This window comes from Pyrus communis, chromosome 3 (genome assembly GCF_963583255.1).
Source record: "Pyrus communis chromosome 3, drPyrComm1.1, whole genome shotgun sequence".
Classification (NCBI taxonomy): domain Eukaryota; kingdom Viridiplantae; phylum Streptophyta; class Magnoliopsida; order Rosales; family Rosaceae; genus Pyrus; species Pyrus communis.
Window position 1 is genome coordinate 13,867,506 of NC_084805.1, and position 17,195 is coordinate 13,884,700.

At 36.7% G+C, this 17,195-nt stretch overlaps 1 protein-coding gene across 1 annotated transcript; it reads right to left on the reverse strand.

Annotated features, from left to right (window-relative positions):
• Positions 1-4,032: 4,032 nt before the first annotated feature.
• LOC137730310 (transcription factor bHLH18-like) lies at positions 4,033-6,607 on the reverse strand. The gene is made up of 5 exons (XM_068469380.1): positions 6,495-6,607; positions 6,096-6,177; positions 5,297-5,851; positions 4,730-5,104; positions 4,033-4,528 (listed from the first exon to the last, which is right to left on the reverse strand). The coding sequence occupies exons 2-5, from the start codon at positions 6,129-6,131 to the stop codon at positions 4,454-4,456; spliced, it is 1,041 nt and encodes a 346-aa protein (XP_068325481.1). The 5' UTR covers positions 6,132-6,177; positions 6,495-6,607; the 3' UTR covers positions 4,033-4,453.
• Positions 6,608-17,195: the final 10,588 nt, after the last annotated feature.

Genomic DNA, 17,195 nt, shown 5'->3' on the forward strand with positions numbered 1-17,195 from the left:
ACTTAACATATGCCATAATACTGCATTGGAAGGCCAAGTCGTCCCTTAGGTGGGGTGTCCGCACCTTCCACGCGACACGGTACAATAACAGCTAGCCAATCATCTGCTCCTAACCTGAAGCATGGCAGACCTCCTGGTTCAAAAGATTCACAACCCCAGAAGAGGAAAATGGCACAAACTAGTGACCTTAGTCTAAATTCGACATTGCTTACTCATACGTTCCAACACATATGGTTATTTTAGACTATGGTGATGTCTTAGACGAGACATACTAGCCTCCCGAGAATCGCGAGATTTCCATCCATTACACAATATTGGATGAGGTTTGGAATCGGAATGAGATGATCATCGATGATGCATTTGTGTACACAGTAGCTACTAACATCATACGTAGCAATGACTTCTGTTAATAAATGTCGATGAAGAATAGATTGGTTAAACTGGAAACAAGCAATCTAGGTCAAACTCGATTCACTTGCGAAACACAAGGTGTTTGGGCCCGTATCTCCTACTCCAGCACATGTGAAGCCCGCGAGCTACAAGTGGATTTTCGTAAGGACACATAATGAGAAGAATGAAATAATGCGATACAAAGCACGCCTCGTAGCACAAGGCTTATCTCAATGCCCTGGGATTGATTATGAGGAGGCGTATTCCCCCGTAATGGACGTCATAAAGTTCCGCTGCCTTATCAATTTGGTAGATTCCGAAAAAACTGAATACGCAGCTTATGGACGTGGTAACCGCGTATCTTTTTGAAGATCTAGATACAAAACCTACATGAAAGTTCCAGAAGGACTTCTATTAATTGGTTCAAATAGTTCTAGACTATCTCGATTAGATTGAGGATATCTCTCTACGGATTGAAACAATCCGGACGGATGTGGTATAACTGTCTGAGTGAATATTTGACAAGTAAGGGTTATGTGAACAGTGAACTATGCCCATGCGTGTTCATCAAGAAGTCACGTTCTGGATTTGCGATAGTTGCAGTTTATGTCGACGACTGAACCTCATCGGAACTCCCACAGAGCTTGAGGAAATTACCGTTCACTTGAAATCGAAATTTGAGATGAAGGATCTTCGGAAAACTCTATATTGTCTCGGCTTGGAGATCGAGCATTGTTTGGATGGAATCCTAGTACATCAATCGAACTACACCAAAAAGGTGTTGTGACATTTTAAAGAAGATAAATCAAAGCCTTTGAGTACTTTTATGGTCATTCGAACGCTAGATGCTAAACGAGATCCCTTCTATCCCAAGGAAGATGAGGAAAAGATTTTGGAGCCTGAAGTTCTATACCTAAGTGCAATTGGTGTTTTATTGTACTTGGCTCAATCCACTAGAGCCGACATCTCTTTCACTGTTAATCTTTTGGCTAGATACAGTAATGCGCCTACATGCAGATATTGAAATGGTGTTAAAGACATTTTCCAGTACCTTATAGGCACCACGGATAAAGGCACCATGGATTTAGGCTTGTTCTACACCCATGAATCCTTAAGAGGAGTCGCCACCCCCCTCGATCATCGAGTTGATTCTCGTCTCGTTGGTTATGCAGATGCTAGTTATCTGTCTTACCCACATAGGGCACGTTCTCAAACGGGCTATTTCTTTACCATTGGAGACATCGCAATATCTTGGAGGTCTACCAAGCAAACGTTAGTTGCGACTTTTTCGAACCATGGTGAGATTCTCGCCTTGCATGAAGCCTTGCGTGAGTGTTTTTGGTTAAGAGTAGTCATGGTACATATTCAAAGCACTAGTGGTCTTTCTATCGTTGTTGACCTTTCTATGACAATCTTTGAAGACAATGCAACATGTATCGAATAGTTAAAAAATGAAGACATCAAGGGAGACAACACTAAGCATATAACGCCAAAGTTCTTTTATTCTCACCAGCAACAACAGCGTCAGAACATTGAAGTCAAGCAAATCCATTGCTAGGACAACCTGGCTGATCTCTTTACCAAGTCATTGCCCAAGTTTACTTTTCAGAAGCTCGTCCAAGGAATCGGTATGCATAAATTATCTGAGTTGAATTGCTTGTAGTTCTATTTTTTGGAAGTTATGTCTAACTCAGGGGGAGTATCCTAAAGCATACTTACTTGATCTTAATGTACACTTTCCTACGATTAGAGCATTTTTCTCACTGGGTTTTTGCTGCCTAACGAGGTTTTGATGAGGCACCCATCTTGGGATGATCATACTTCGTTGAGTTCACTACTTTTGTCCTGGATGATGTTTGTTTTAGACATTATGCATACTTCTCACTTTTCTTCTTAGTCTATGGGTTTTGTACCTACCTTAGGTTTTACCATAGCGAAATTTTGTGAGTTTTACTGCCAATGCATACTTTCTTGCATTCACCCATTGTTCGGACGACTTCATCAACTATTCTACCTCAACTGCTGAAGATCTGATGAGATGTTTTATTTGAGAATTTACACACTCAAGGAGGAGAGTCCTATTAGATTAGGAATGTGATTGTGTGAATCCTAGTGTACCTAGGAATATCTTGGAATATTCCCTAAGTTAGATATTATTCTATTAGAATTGTAATCTTATTAGGGTAATGATATAACCTATCTTGCTACTATAATAAAGGCACAATGGGGTGATATAACACATACCTCAGAATTACATATCTCTTTCTCCTCTCTCTTGTCGTCGGTCCTCTCCCTCTCTAATCCTAAATACAGTTTTGTAAAACCAATCACCAATAAATATCGTACTTTTCTTATGAAAAAAAATAAAAAACTAATCATTAACAATACCCAATTCTTTGTGACAAGAACAGAGATATCATTTATTAATCTCGTACCAGCTTGCCCTAATAAAATTTGAGGGATTAATATGAGACTACAAAACTAACGGACAAAATTAACGCAAGACTTTGCGACTCAAATAAATTAATTGCTTTAGCTTATACTCATTCAGTATGAAATCTCGACCAATCAACGGCTACATTTGTCTTATTTCTTTAATTCTTTTCCCCCTCTAAGTGATGTTAATTCATGATTACAATCAAGGGGGATTATTCTTTTGAAACTTGAGAGAGGTAGTTGCCATAAAGTCATACCAAAAGATCACAATCTAAGTGGGGGCTAGGAGAGAACATTATTATTCACCTAAATTATAAGATAAGACCTCCACATTCAATGAGAACAAAATTCCAACTTTGATAACCCTTTGAGGCTATAATATAAGCACTTGTCTCTAACTAGCTACTGTCAAAATTTCAAAGTTTTATTACTCTCCAGCAACCACCAATCCCAAAAACCAGATTGCTTACTTAGCTGTATTATTCCCAACTAATGTGCAATAATTTTGATACAAGCCTATATGATCGTATTCAACTATTATCCCTGTGATTGTTAGATAATCATTTTGTGTGCTTTTTTCCTTGCACATTTGTATTTAGCACTGTCATTTGGACAAGGAAAATAAAAAAAGGTGAATCCTGTTAATATATCTCAAATCGACTGTATTTATAAGAAATTAATAGTTTAAATATCCTAACTTCACTTCAATTAATACTGAGTCATTTTGTGATAAAACCTCACACATAACAAATTTTGTAGATGGTAATTACCAATCTCGAGATAATATTAATGTTGTTGGAAGTAGGCCTTTGACCCGTCTCTCTAATATTTAATTTGACCAAAACCATGATTTAATTCCCTATAGTTTGGGTCAAGTTTTACTTTATAGTCTATCAAGTTTCATTAGTCCCTGTAACAGGTTTGACACGCATGTGAGGTGTATTGCACTTGTTGAAAAATCCAATTTACCCTTCAGATTTTACACAAAATTTTAGTAACTAGTGAATTAAGTGGCTAAATTTGATAAAATTTAGAACGTAGAAACCAAAGTGAAACTTCACCCAAACTGCAAGAAACTAATTAAAGTAACAGGACATTACGTTGTGACATAAAATAAAACAAAATTACTTATTTTCCATTACATTGTCAACCAAAGGGGTTACATATAAAAAGGAGATTACTAGGAAAAGAGGCTCACGAAATAAGATATTCAAGATGCCTCTAAAACACTGACCAAACAAATGCCTGCTTTTATCCTCACCTATAAAAAAACCCTAGGGGACGCAAAGGGATGAGTTGCATTTCGCAAACTCCTTGAAGGAAAAAAAAAGTCTCATAGACAAGCTGTGAGATAACTTGCTTCAACAGGTGGGTAAATAAGCATGGTTAAAGCATGGTAAACAAGTTAACCATGCAAAAAAAAGGTGATGTGAAAAAACCCGCCTGCAAAATAATCTGACAGCAAACAAGCTTGAAGGTAACTTAGTGAAGGATTGCAGGCCTTTTAAACATAAATTCTTAAAAAGGGTACTTAAACTTGGTCTGGTTGGATATTTGAGGAAATACTCCTATGTATTCTGAAGCTTCTGCAGCAAAGACCATATCGAATGCTGCACGTAGATTCTTTTCACATGAACAGATTGAAAGCTGTGCGTAGATTCTTGACGAGATCCTGCACCGAGAGGCTGAATTCCGCTTCCATCTGCCAAAGATCAAGATATTGTTTCAAAATTGACTTTAGATTAAAACTAGGGAAGTGATTTCCACACACCAATTTTATCCCCCAACACGCCCTTGTTTATTTCTACTTTTTGGATTGGATAAAAAAAGAGTCTAAGGGACAAAAATAAACATTGGTTACGAAGCAACAAATTTCATTCATGCAATTGAGAAGGAAACTTACCTGAGCAATAATGGTAACGTCAAGAGCACAGCTCCCAAATGTCATGACACTACTATTGATGAATTTTAATTGGAGCTTCTCAACCTCTGATATTGTTTTCTCCACAACTCCTTTCCTTTTCTCACAGTGGATTCTTATCAAGACATTGTTGTCACAGAACCTTGCTTCGATTTCAGGTAGTGTTGCGTCAAACGGGCCTGTGGAGTTGCTTTCGTCTGAGGAAGTTTTGTCACCATTGGAAAAAAGCTGTGTTTTCTTCACAAACATGACCGATTCCATGTTTTTGTTTCTCGTCTGTTCCTCAAGTGTCTTTACCTTGTCCTGCAGTTGTTTGATGTACTTGATTGAATCTCCCAGAACAGAAGCCTTGTCCATCTGTCATAACATGAAGAACCACTCACGATTAGAAACGCCATTCAGCTGGTAAAAAAAAATCCAAATTTCAAAATTGATACCATCCCAAAACCTACTGGTTGCTTGGAGTAAAAGCAAGACAATCAAATGTAAAAGAATGCCTTGAATAAAATCTGCAGTGAATTGTTAGATAGAGGATATAATTTCTGTTACCTTCTTTAGGCCAGGAATGAGTGCAGATAAAGCTATGAACCGCTGGCTGAGCTTCTCTCTGCGCTTCCTTTCTGCGATAATATGATCTTGAGTTGCTGAAAGACGAGGGTTTGTGCTGTTCATATTTGTTCCCTGACTGGCCTTAAATAAACAATTTTGGTTTCCAAATGAACCTTGAGAAAGCAATATATCAGAAGGGAGACTGTTGGTGCTCTTTGAACACACTGCTGCTGCCTCCTCCTTAGGCTTAAGCACCGCCATTTGGTTTGCGTGATTAGAATTGATGAACGAAAGAATGTTTGGTGAGGAAGCAACTTGTGGATTCGATCCAAGATGATTGGTTTTGCATGAAGTCCATCCATCGGTTTTGAGCTGTTTCGCCGGTCCATCAATACCAGTATGAGAATTATCGATAGGAGTTTTGAAGTTGAAAGTTGGGTGGAAGTGAGAGTGTTGTAAATTATCTCCAATTGCAGTTGCTAGTGGGAGCATACCGAGCTCATCCAAAGAGTTCATGTACTGCAACTGGTTGATGAAGAAGGGATCTTCCATTCCCTGTAAGTTAAACAATTTCTTTCTTTATTATCAAATTCAATAGACAATATTAATCAAAAATAATGAATGAAACTGTTTCGAACAAGTCCAAAACTTTAATATTAATACAATTTCAAATTATTAATTATGTGCCAAATAATCCTTGAATTTTTACACATAAAAAGGCAGAAGCTTTGTTGCATATTTTTATCTTTGTCCAAAAAGTAAAAGACACCAAGGGTTTCTGCAGAATTAATTGTCTTACCAGCTCAGATAATCCTCCTCTTGATGAAATCTCCATTAAATTTGCTTCTTTTTCTTGGTGACCTAGAGCTCAAGGGAGGTTCCTGGAAAAACAAAATCATTGTAACAGGTTACTGGCCTCGTACAAAACAATCCGCTCAACGTGTTCTATTAGAATGAAAGTATCAACAATTGGTAAAGGAAAAAATTAAAAGAATTAAAAGAAGCCGAAAATGTTGTAAGAACGCATGCAATACTTCCGTCTCTAATGTGGGATCTCTTAACAGACTCCCTTTCGGTACAAAATATGCAAATCAAAACTCTAAAATTGTGCAAGAAAAAACAACCCAAAACTTTGGAAGAAGAAGCTGAATCATACGACAAATATTTAGTAAGTAGTATTAGAAGTAAGAAAGTTTACACTCGAACAATTAATGACCAAAGCTTATTCTTCTTGCAAGTGACTCTCCCTTAGAGATCGTACAAGACCTTGACCCGCAGCTTCAAGCTTTTATAGCTCTTGCCAAGTTCTTGTGTAGTTCATCTCTCTCTCTCTCTCTCTCTCTCTCTCTCTCTCTCTCTCTCTCTCTTATAGGTAGCATGATTTGATTACTAATGTTCCCATTATTATTTTAAGTTTGTACTATTGTTCCTTGTGAATTTGTTTGAATGCTAACTATAGCTAGCAAGCAAATTAGATTATTAATTTGTTTGATGCTAAATTATGGATTAAATATAGAGATTAACTAGAAATCCAATTTTGTTGCTTAGTGGACTTCTGGCACCAACTATCTAGCCATTGAAATTTTAATTCAAGCAGTTGGCAATGAAGCAACAACAATATTAGAATTTGGACATGTGGTCCTCCACATTGTCCCCCTTATCACCAAAGCCAACCTTGCATAGTTACATCAACAATTTTATTTATTTTTTTTCACATTCAAATTCAAAGGCAATGAGTGATTAACCATGATATATGATATATTAGAGACGTCAATTTATTATACATTTTTTAGTTATTTAAAGATATTAATTTTTTTTAGTCCGAATATTAAAGAATAATAATAAAAGATATGTTGCATCAATTAATATCTTAAAACTCGATAAAATAACTTGATATGTTTAATACTGTTAGTGATTAAATCGCAATCTAACAAATAAAACATTATCACATCAGTTAGCATCTTAATATCAAAAGAAATTGACACACCTCGACCAGAAATGTCCACTAGGATCCAGAATCGAGCCGTGCTGGCCGACATCTGGTCCCACTGAGAAGTTCTCGTGTGAGTTTCCAGAAACAAAACTATGAGGGCGTGGTCAGGGCTCAAAACAAACAATATCGTGCTACAGTGGTGAAATGGGCTCCAATTGTGAAGGACCCCGGGTCGGGATGTGACAAAATAATTTCATATTTTGTGTTATCTAATTGAACTTAGCGATTAAATCACAGTCTACTATTGTCCATGTGAGTTCAGATGTGTCGTCTGGTGTTAGGTTTGGAAAGTAATTTTAACAGGGTCAATGATGTTGACTATGTTTTGGAACCTTCCCTTGAGTCTTGGGTCCTGGCTACTTTATGGGTTTATTCTTTGGCCGACATGTTCCGTCAAACCGGCTCATCAAGAGGTTGGCTCGTATGTGATCATGACTAAACTAATTCACTTCCCTTTTCTAATTTCTAAACTACATTAATAAAATTCTTTTTATCAATTAAAAAAGATAAAAAAAAATAATTTTATTTTTAACCATAAAACAAAATCATTGGCAATAAAGTAAATTCACAAATTAAATTTTACAGTTTTTTTTAAAGCCTCACCCAAAGGTGATCCTAACATCCTTTAATTTTGAAATATATATATATATATAAAACGAAAAAAAAAAAAAAAAAAAACTTCTCTTTCAAATCCACATTCATAAAAATCACACGATAATGAACAGTTGTGTCGTATGGTAAAGGCTCTCTAGGTTTTCTCGTAAACCCTAGGAGAGCGACGGCGGGAACATTAGGGTTTGGTGATTCAGGCTGCTGCTTCCGAAGAGGAGTAGGCGGGAGGACCAGTGGCGAGCTGCATATCTAATGGTGTGGGAGCAAGTCCGAAAATTCTCAATAACGTGCTTTCAAGTCTGTATGTGGAGTTGGGACTAGTTTATGAAGGGTATGGTGGCTATGGAGGAGATTGTATCAAAGTTCTCAGGGCAATTCGCAATTACAGAGGATGAGTACAAAATTATATTGGTGGATAAGCATGAGGAAAAGTCCCTGAAATCCTCTAAGTTTTTTCTGGTGGGCAAACTTCTATCATATAAACCAGTAAACAAGGAAAGCTTCAAAAGGCAGATGCAGAACTTATAGCGACTTAAGGCGAATGTGATGATTTTTGACCTAGAAGATGATTGCTTTGCTTTTAGTTTTAATAGCCTGTATGAGCGCACGTCCATATTCTGGGGAGGACCATGGTTGTTCAATAAACAATTCTTATTGATCCTTGCGAAGACATACAATATGGCTTATCCATCGTTGGTACCTTTGTGTTATCAAGAATTTTGGGTTCAAGTGAAGGGGCTGCTGCTGAGTTACATGACAAGGTAGATGGGTGAAGTTTTGGGGAACCATTTATGGGAGTACATGCTCACTGTGTGGTGTGTGAAGTTCTGATATATACGAATAATAAAAGATACGACTGTGTGGTGTGTGAGCATGCATAATTGCATATACATGGCAACTTTTTGGGTGCTGGAAACCAACTCAAAGGTACATAGGAGACATTCAAGAGAATGATAGCTTTGACAAATATAGTACTAAACTGTGTGGAGATGATATATAACAACACTATTTATAGACCTATACTTTAAAACTTTAAAGGATGCACCTTGATGTCAAGCACTTGGAAATCAAATATGCATCTAGAAGAATATTTTTGATTCCTACGCAAAGTGTTGCGTGTGAATTGTGATTGTAGCCGACCAGCACTAGTAGAAAAACATGTTTGCGCGATGGAGCAAATTTTGTCGCGCAAATGGCCTTTGTGCGATGACACTTTGCTCGACAAAGGCTGGCGTCGTGCAAAACAGCTTTGCGCGACAGAGGCACACCTACGTCACGCAAAACATCTTTGCTCGACGCCAGCCTTCATCATGCAAAGGCCGTTTGTGCGATGTTTTGTGCATCACGCAATATTTTGGCGGCAAGCCAAGAATGCTTTATCATTTTTTTTTTCAACTTTGCGTGACGTAGGTGCACCTATATCGTACAAAACAACTTTGCACGACGTAGGTTCACTTACGTCGTGCAAAGTCAACGACTTTTTCTGCTCCACTTAATCAGTTTGGGAGGCAGAAACTGCAAACCCAGTTGCAACAGCTACCTCCCTCCCCTATCTCTCTTCAAAACCTTCTCCAACCCTTCCCTTGCTCATAAATTCAACATACAAATATTTCATCTCTTTTCATCATGCAATCCCTCCCTTGCTCTTAATTTGTTGTAGCTTTTATATTACAATGAAAATGAAGTGTAAGAGAAATTCCCATCACCTTCATCTATGGATTTGGTTGTCATCCAAGTCCCACAAGATGATCATGTTTTCTCGTTATGTCTGTGCTACTAGGCCAGTATGCCAAAGCAATATCTTCCCTTTTTAGGCCAACCAATTGCATTATACAGGTAACTGACTCACACTCTCTCAGTTAAACCACTTAGGGAACTTTTCTAATTTTAGGACACAACTTATCAAACCAACTACAATGCGTTATTTTTTTTAATTAGCTGAATGTTTATTTGGTTTATTATAATGATGAATAAGCACTTTCAGTTTGTAACTTTAGAAGGATTATAAAATGAATGAACCTTGGTGCTTTGGACTATTTGGCTGTAAGACCCAGTTGCTTGGAGATGCCAAAAGTTCCTACCGATAATACCAAGTTTGAGTTGGTGGATTATTGGATGCCAATTTCTAGACACAGTTACTCTTTTGTGATTGAAACCTGACCTCTTTGGGTCTTTATAGTTCTAGTTGCAATAGTCATTTTCAGATTCTCTTGTGTAGATGCGTAAAGTGAAATAAAGGGTGCATAAATCACTTTATATTACAATGAAAATGAAGTCTAAGATAAATTTAACTACATTTAAGATGTCACAGTGTACATAAATCACTTTATTTTCTTCACTAAATTAATTTTATCTATTTTATTTAGTTTTAGTAATTATTGTGATTTAGTTTATTTGTACAATGTGTTTCCCATCAAGTTCAATGGTATATATATATATTTACTAAGTCGAAGATTTTAATATATTTATTTTGTACTCATAAGCAAAAGGGCAAAAAAAAAAAAAAAAAAAAAAAAAAAAAAAACTTTGTGCGACGCAGTTGCACATGTCGCGAAAAGTATTTTTTTTTTTGTTGCCCTTTTGCTTTTCTTTTGGGGTTCTTGCATTATCTTTTTCTTTTGTGGTATCCACTTGTGTAAATGTTTTAAATTGACGATTGAATTAGTTCATTGTATTCATACATGTTTAAAGAGTGTAGCTGTAAAAAAATCATCAAAATCAAAGTTAAAATAACCGTTAAATCGTGCTTTTTCGTTTATAGCCGTTGAAAAGGTTTGTCCCGTTACATAATCTCTAAATGTTTGTTTTTTGCGATTTTTGACGTATGCGATCTCGAAGCATATACAAACAAGTTTGACGGTTGGATTGTTGAAACTAGTTTCGTACAATGCATTTCCCATCAAAACGATAGATTTACTAACACTTAATTTATTTACACTTTCATTAAGTATAAATTAAGATTTTGTGGTGTCCACTTATGTAAATATTTTAAATTGACGATCAAATTAGTTCATTGTTTCATATAGGATCTAGGAGTGTAGCTATAAAAAATCATCAAAATCAAAATTAAAACTACTGTTAAATCGTGATGTTTCGTTTATAACTGTCGAAAAGTTTTGTCCCGTTATTTGATCTCTGCATGTTTGTTTTTGACGTATGCAATCTCGAAGTATATACAAACAAGTTTGACAGTTGGATCATTGGAACTAGTTTCGTACAATGCGTTTCCCATCAAAACGATAGATTCACTAACACTTAATTTATTTATACTTTCATTAAGTATAAATTAAGATTTTGTGGTGTCCACTTATGTAAATATTTTAAATTGACGATCAAATTAGTTCATTGTTTCATATAGGATCCAGGAGTGTAGCTATAAAAAATCATCAAAATCAAAATTAAAACTACTGTTAAATCGTGATGTTTCGTTTATAACTGTCGAAAAGTTTTGTCCCGTTATTTGATCTCTGCATGTTTGTTTTTGGCAATTTTTGGGGTATGCGATCTCAAAGCATATACAAACAAGTTTGAATGTTGGATTGTTGAAACTAGTTTCGTACAATGTGTATCCCATCAAAACGATAAATTGCCTAACACTTGTTGATTAATACTTTCATCAAGTATAATATAAGATTTTGTGGTATCCACTTGTGTAAATATTTTAAATTGACAATCGAATTAGTTCATTGTATTCATATAAGATCCAGGAGTGTAGCTGTAAAAAATCATTAAAATCAGAGTTAAAACTACCGTTAAATCGTGTTTTTTCGTTTATAACCGTCGAAAAGTTTTGTCCCGTTACTTGATTTGTGAAAGTTTGTTTTTTGCAATTTTTGGCGTATGTAATCTCAAAGCATATACATACATGTAATTGTCCCGTTACTTGATTTGTGAAGGTTTGTTTTTTGCAATTTTTGGCGTATGTAATCTCAAAGCATATACATACATGTAATTATTATGCTTGCAATATGCATATGATCTTCCTTGACTGAAATGTAATGTTTCTGTTTTCAGGATGCTTTGGAGCCGTATATGAGTCAGAGAACATGGGAGGCCATCATTGAAACTATGTGGAAGGTCTGAACAAACAGCTGGAGAAGAGTGACATACTATATGGCTACACTTTCGATGAACTTGTCAAAGAAACATATAATAATGGGAATCCTTTACCTGAATTTAGCAACGCTGCTCAGGTATCTACTAAATCGTTAGCTAATTTGTATACATTTCTTGACTGGATCATTTTTAAATTCTATCAATGAGCTTGCATAGGGGCCACTGATCAAAGATATGAAACGTTTAGCTACAGGCTGTTATTTGCTTAGTTGACTTTCTTAAATGTATTACCACCAAACAATATGTGATATAATCGTGTAGCCTGAAGCAGAACTGATTCTAAAGCTTGTTCAAATTTTTAGTTTTCCTGATAGGTTGTTCCTAAAGGTTTAGGGCAGTTTCGGACTAGTTTAAAACTCGCTAACTTGAAGTCCAGTCTTGGTAATAACATGAAAAAAACGTTGCAAACGGGTGACATATTGCGTAAAGTGATTTGCAACAAGGAAAGTTTTCATTTTCCTTGTTTTCATTTTCATTTTCACCTAATGTGCTTACTATTAACAAAACTTGCATATATCAAAGTATTGAAAACTGCTTAGAGTTGTTGCAGCATCATCATCTGGCCTGAGACACTGATATTTCTCACAAGTAGAGTAATATCTGGTTTTCATTTTCTTGAGATCCAAAAGCTAACTGAAATAGCTGTCTTGATGGATACAGATGAATTTGGTTTGTATTTATAATTTCTGTCCTGGACTATGTTAGGTTGATTATGTGTGGGTTATCTTTGCTTTAAGAAGATTGTGTTAATAGTCGTAAAATCGTGAGCATAGTACAATGATATCTGCACTGTATGGATAGGAAAATTGATGGAAGGAATGAGGGTTCTAGATATCATTAAAAGGCCATTACAGATTCTTTGTGACAATACTGCTATAGTTTTATATTCTAAGAACAACAAGAGGTCTTCAGGAACCAAGCACATGCATATCAAGTACAGATTGGTCAGGGAAAAGGTCAAGACATTGACATTGGTTCATTATTTATGGAATTAATTTCGAGTCTTGATATGCTGAGTTAGTGGGAGTATGAAATGGTTATAGTTCGACTTAAATAAGTAAGCTAGTTTTCTCATAGAACCTTGAGTTGTAGTTTGTTTCTAAATGGTTTGAATTCGTGCATTTGTCTTCATTGTTAGTCGTTTTCGTCTAGTTTTAATTACATGTCTTGTTTGGTGAATATATCTATATCTACACTTGATGAAATTACTGTTAACCATCTTAGTAAAAGGTTCCTCTTTTAAATTGCACTTGTAATTACCATACCAAAATCTTACAGTGGAATCCCGTCATAAAAAACTGAGATAAGTTGATTATCCCCAAGCCTCAAACGCCCTCCCCCCCGCTGCCTCTTTTGCGCTCCTTTGGCTCTTTTTTGGTCGTTTTGTCTCTTCATACTTTGGTCATGTATTCATATATTTCTGGTACACTGTTGTAGGTGAATACACACCTCACGTCCCGCCCAAAATTACTTACTAGGCATGGAGAGAGTAAGGATAATGTTAGAGGTAGAACTGGAGGAGACAATCCTTTGAGGTTTGCCTTTGCTGTTGATTAACTTGATTAACAATATTGGTTTATTCATGTTAAAATATGCAAAGTATAGTAACCGCTCAAACTTATCTGATCCTCAATTCTTTCCTCATTTTTTTACACTTAAGTATGTTGCTATTCATGTTTCTATTTGCTAACATACAATGGTGTTGCTCCCTCCACAGTTTCATTTCAGTCTATTATGCTGGGCACATGAAGGACCTTGTACGAGCCATATAGATTTTCAGCCTCTAAATCTCGCTACCAATACCTGATCTTGCTACACCTTCAACCTTCGAGCCATTTCACTCTGCCGATACCCAATAACCACTTCACTTAGAAGACTACTTGTAGTTTTTTCTTTTTTTATTCGGACATCTTGTATGTACATTTTCATATATTTTATAATTAAATACTTTTCTTTGGTTAATTAATTATTGTTTAGAATTTAATTACAATATTATTAAGAATTTTAAAAATAATATTTTTGACCAAAACCAAAAAAGGGGTTTGCATAAAAAGAGACCTAATGCACTTTGCGTAATGCATCCTACGTCACGCAAAGCCACTTTGCGTGACGCATCCCTGCGTTGCGACGTACGTTTCTTCTTCGTCACGCAAACCTTTATGTCACTGCCTTGGTACGACAGTTAGCGTGCGACGAAGGTTCGTTGGGCTAAGTTTTGTGCGACGTTTTTTTGACTTTGCGCGACGAAGGACCTGTGTCGCGCAAAGTGTTTTTTGTACTAGTGCAACTTGTTGAGCTAATAAACCAAGAAAATAATAGGTATTAAACCAGTAAATGGCTTTTAAATCTTACTTGATTTCTAATCAAATTCTAAGGAGAATTTGGTTACAATTAAGGAAAACGTCAAAGATGTTATAAAAGGATTAAAGTTTGAGAGATAACCTTTTAAGTGGTGGGTGCAAGGTAGATGTAAAATGCCACACTAAAATTATAGCACAGGCAGATAACAAATAAAAAGGCAGAGGAGTAGATGATGTTACTGATATTTTTCTCTAGTTTTCTTTCTTCTTCTTATTTTCTTGTAACTTACAAACATGCGGAGTGCTCTATTTATAGAGCGTCTCCAAACTGATGCAGTCATTACAATTCACTTTCCAATTTCACTTTGCATGGGCATTGAAAACTTTGCCCATGCAGAAGACTTTTGCTTTGTGGGCATTCATTGCCATTAGACATTAGACTTTTCAACACTCCCCCTTGGATGCCCACATATCAACATGAGTTGCCTCGTTAAAACCTTGCTTGGAAAAACCCAGTGGGAAAAAACCATAGCGAAGGAAAAAGAGTACAACTTTTCCTGGATCGTTGATATAGTGTCAAGTATGCTTATGTTGCCTCGTTGAAACCTTGATAAGAAAAACCCAGTGGGAAAAATCCTAATCGAAGGAAAAAGAGTACAACAAGCATGTATCAGGGATGCTCCCCCTGATATGTATCTCCCCCTGATTCCGCATTTTCCAAATTTAGCTGTTTGGTAAGTCGACGTAATCCGATGCCTTGCACTAACTTCTGAAATGTGCACTTTGGTAGAGATTTGGTGAACAAGTCTGCCAGATTTTCATTTGAACGGATTTGTCTGACTTCAATAACTTTAGCCTTCTGAAGCTCATGTGCACTGAAAAACTTTGGAGATATGTGTTTAGTCTTATCGCCCTTGATGAATCCTTCCTTCATTTGGGCAACACAGGCTGCATTATCTTCATGGATGACAGTTGGATTGTCTGTCTTCGAAGTTAGACCACATGAATTCCGGATATGATGGATCATTGATCTTAACCAAGAACATTCACGACTTGCTTCATGTAAAGCAAGTATTTCTGAATGATTTGAAGATGTAGCAACTAATGTTTGCTTGGTTGAGCGCCATGAGATTGCTGTATCTCCATTCTTAAACACATATCCAGTTTGTGAGCGGGCTTTATGCGGATCAGAGAGGAAGCCATATCTAACAAGGACCTGGTCATCTGTGGAGTTCTTTGAGTAGAAGAGACCCATGTCTGTTGTCCCACGAAGGTATCGCAATACATCTTTGATACCCTTCCAATGGCGAATTGTTGGAGCAGAGCTATACCTTGCTAACAAATTAACTGAAAAAGCTATATCTGGTCTAGTACATTGTGCTAAATACAACAAAGCACCTACTGCACTCAGATATGGTACTTCTGGACCAAGGACCAGCTCATCATCTTCTTTTGGACGAAATGGATCTTTCTTAATGTCCAAAGAACGAACGACCATTGGCGTGCTTAGTGGATAAGCCTTGTCCATACCAAATCGCTTCAGAATTTTTTCAATGTAAGCTGATTGGTGGACCAAAATCCCACTAGCACAATGCTCGATCTGCAGGCCGAGACAATATTTTGTTTTTCCAAGGTCTTTCATTTCAAATTCGCTTTTCAGATATTCAGCAGTTTTATTGAGCTCTTCAGGAATCCCAACTAGATTCATATCATCAACATATACTGCCACTATAGCGAATCCAGAATTGGATTTCTTAATGAACACACAAGGGCAAATAACATTGTTGATATACCCTTCTTTGATCAAATACTCACTGAGACGATTATACCACATTCGTCCAGATTGCTTCAGACCATACAATGATCGCTTTAATTTGATCGAGAGCATACCTCGTGGTTTATTACTTGTTTCAGGCAACTTAAGTCCTTCAGGGACTTTCATATAGATGTCAGTATCTAATTCTCCATATAGATACGCAGTGATGACATCCATAAGTCGCATGTCAAGTCTTTCTGAAACCTCTAAACTTATTAAGTAACGTAACGTAATTGCGTCCATTACAGGAGAGTATGTCTCCTCATAATCAATTCCAGATCTTTGAGAAAAACCTTGTGCAACGAGTCGTGCTTTGTATCTTGCGATCTCGTTTTTCTCATTGCGTTTCCTTGTGAATACCCATTTGTAACCCACGGGGTTTACACTAGGCGGGGTTTGGACTACTGGTCCAAAAACATTCTGCTTTTCCAAGGAATTTAATTCTGCCTGGATTGCATCTTTCCACTTAGGCCAATCCTGTCTCTGTTTGCATTCATCAACAGAACGGGGCTCAATATCATCACTTAAGATGATTTCAGTGGCTACTGCAAATGCAAACATATCATCGATGATTATTTCATTTCGATCCCACAATTCATTTGTACATGCATAATTTATGGAGATTTCTTTGCTTTCATGTACTTCTGTCTCTTCAGGGACAGATGTCTCATCAAGGACATTTTCTTTTTCTGGAAGTCCAGAATGATGAATTGTGGATGTATCATTCATTTTCTCTTCCTGAATGATTTCATTTGGATTCAGTTGTGCCCTCGACTTTCTCTTTCGAGGAGCTGAATCTTTTGAACCTTGGGGTCTACCACGCTTCAGGCGTGCACCAGATGAATCATTTGCTGCCACTTTATTTTGTCCAACAGGGACATCAATTTTTGCAGGTGCATTTGTAGCTGGTATATGTGATTTTGTCACTTTCATAGCATCATTAAATGCATCTGGCATTTGATTGGCAATGCTTTGAAGATGAACGATCTTTCTCACTTCATTTTCACATTGAATGCTGCGAGGATCAAAATGAGACAAGGTGGGAACAACCCATGTCAGCTC

Excerpts from the sequence above, each read along its gene's own strand:
- LOC137730310 (XM_068469380.1), bottom strand. The coding sequence starts at position 6,131 with ATGGAGATTTCATCAAGAGGAGGATTATCTGAGCTG. Across the intron at positions 5,852-6,095 it reads GAGGAGGATTATCTGAGCTG|GGAATGGAAGATCCCTTCTT; the intron begins GTAAGACAATTA and ends TTTAACTTACAG. Across the intron at positions 4,529-4,729 it reads ACGTTACCATTATTGCTCAG|ATGGAAGCGGAATTCAGCCT; the intron begins GTAAGTTTCCTT and ends GATCTTTGGCAG.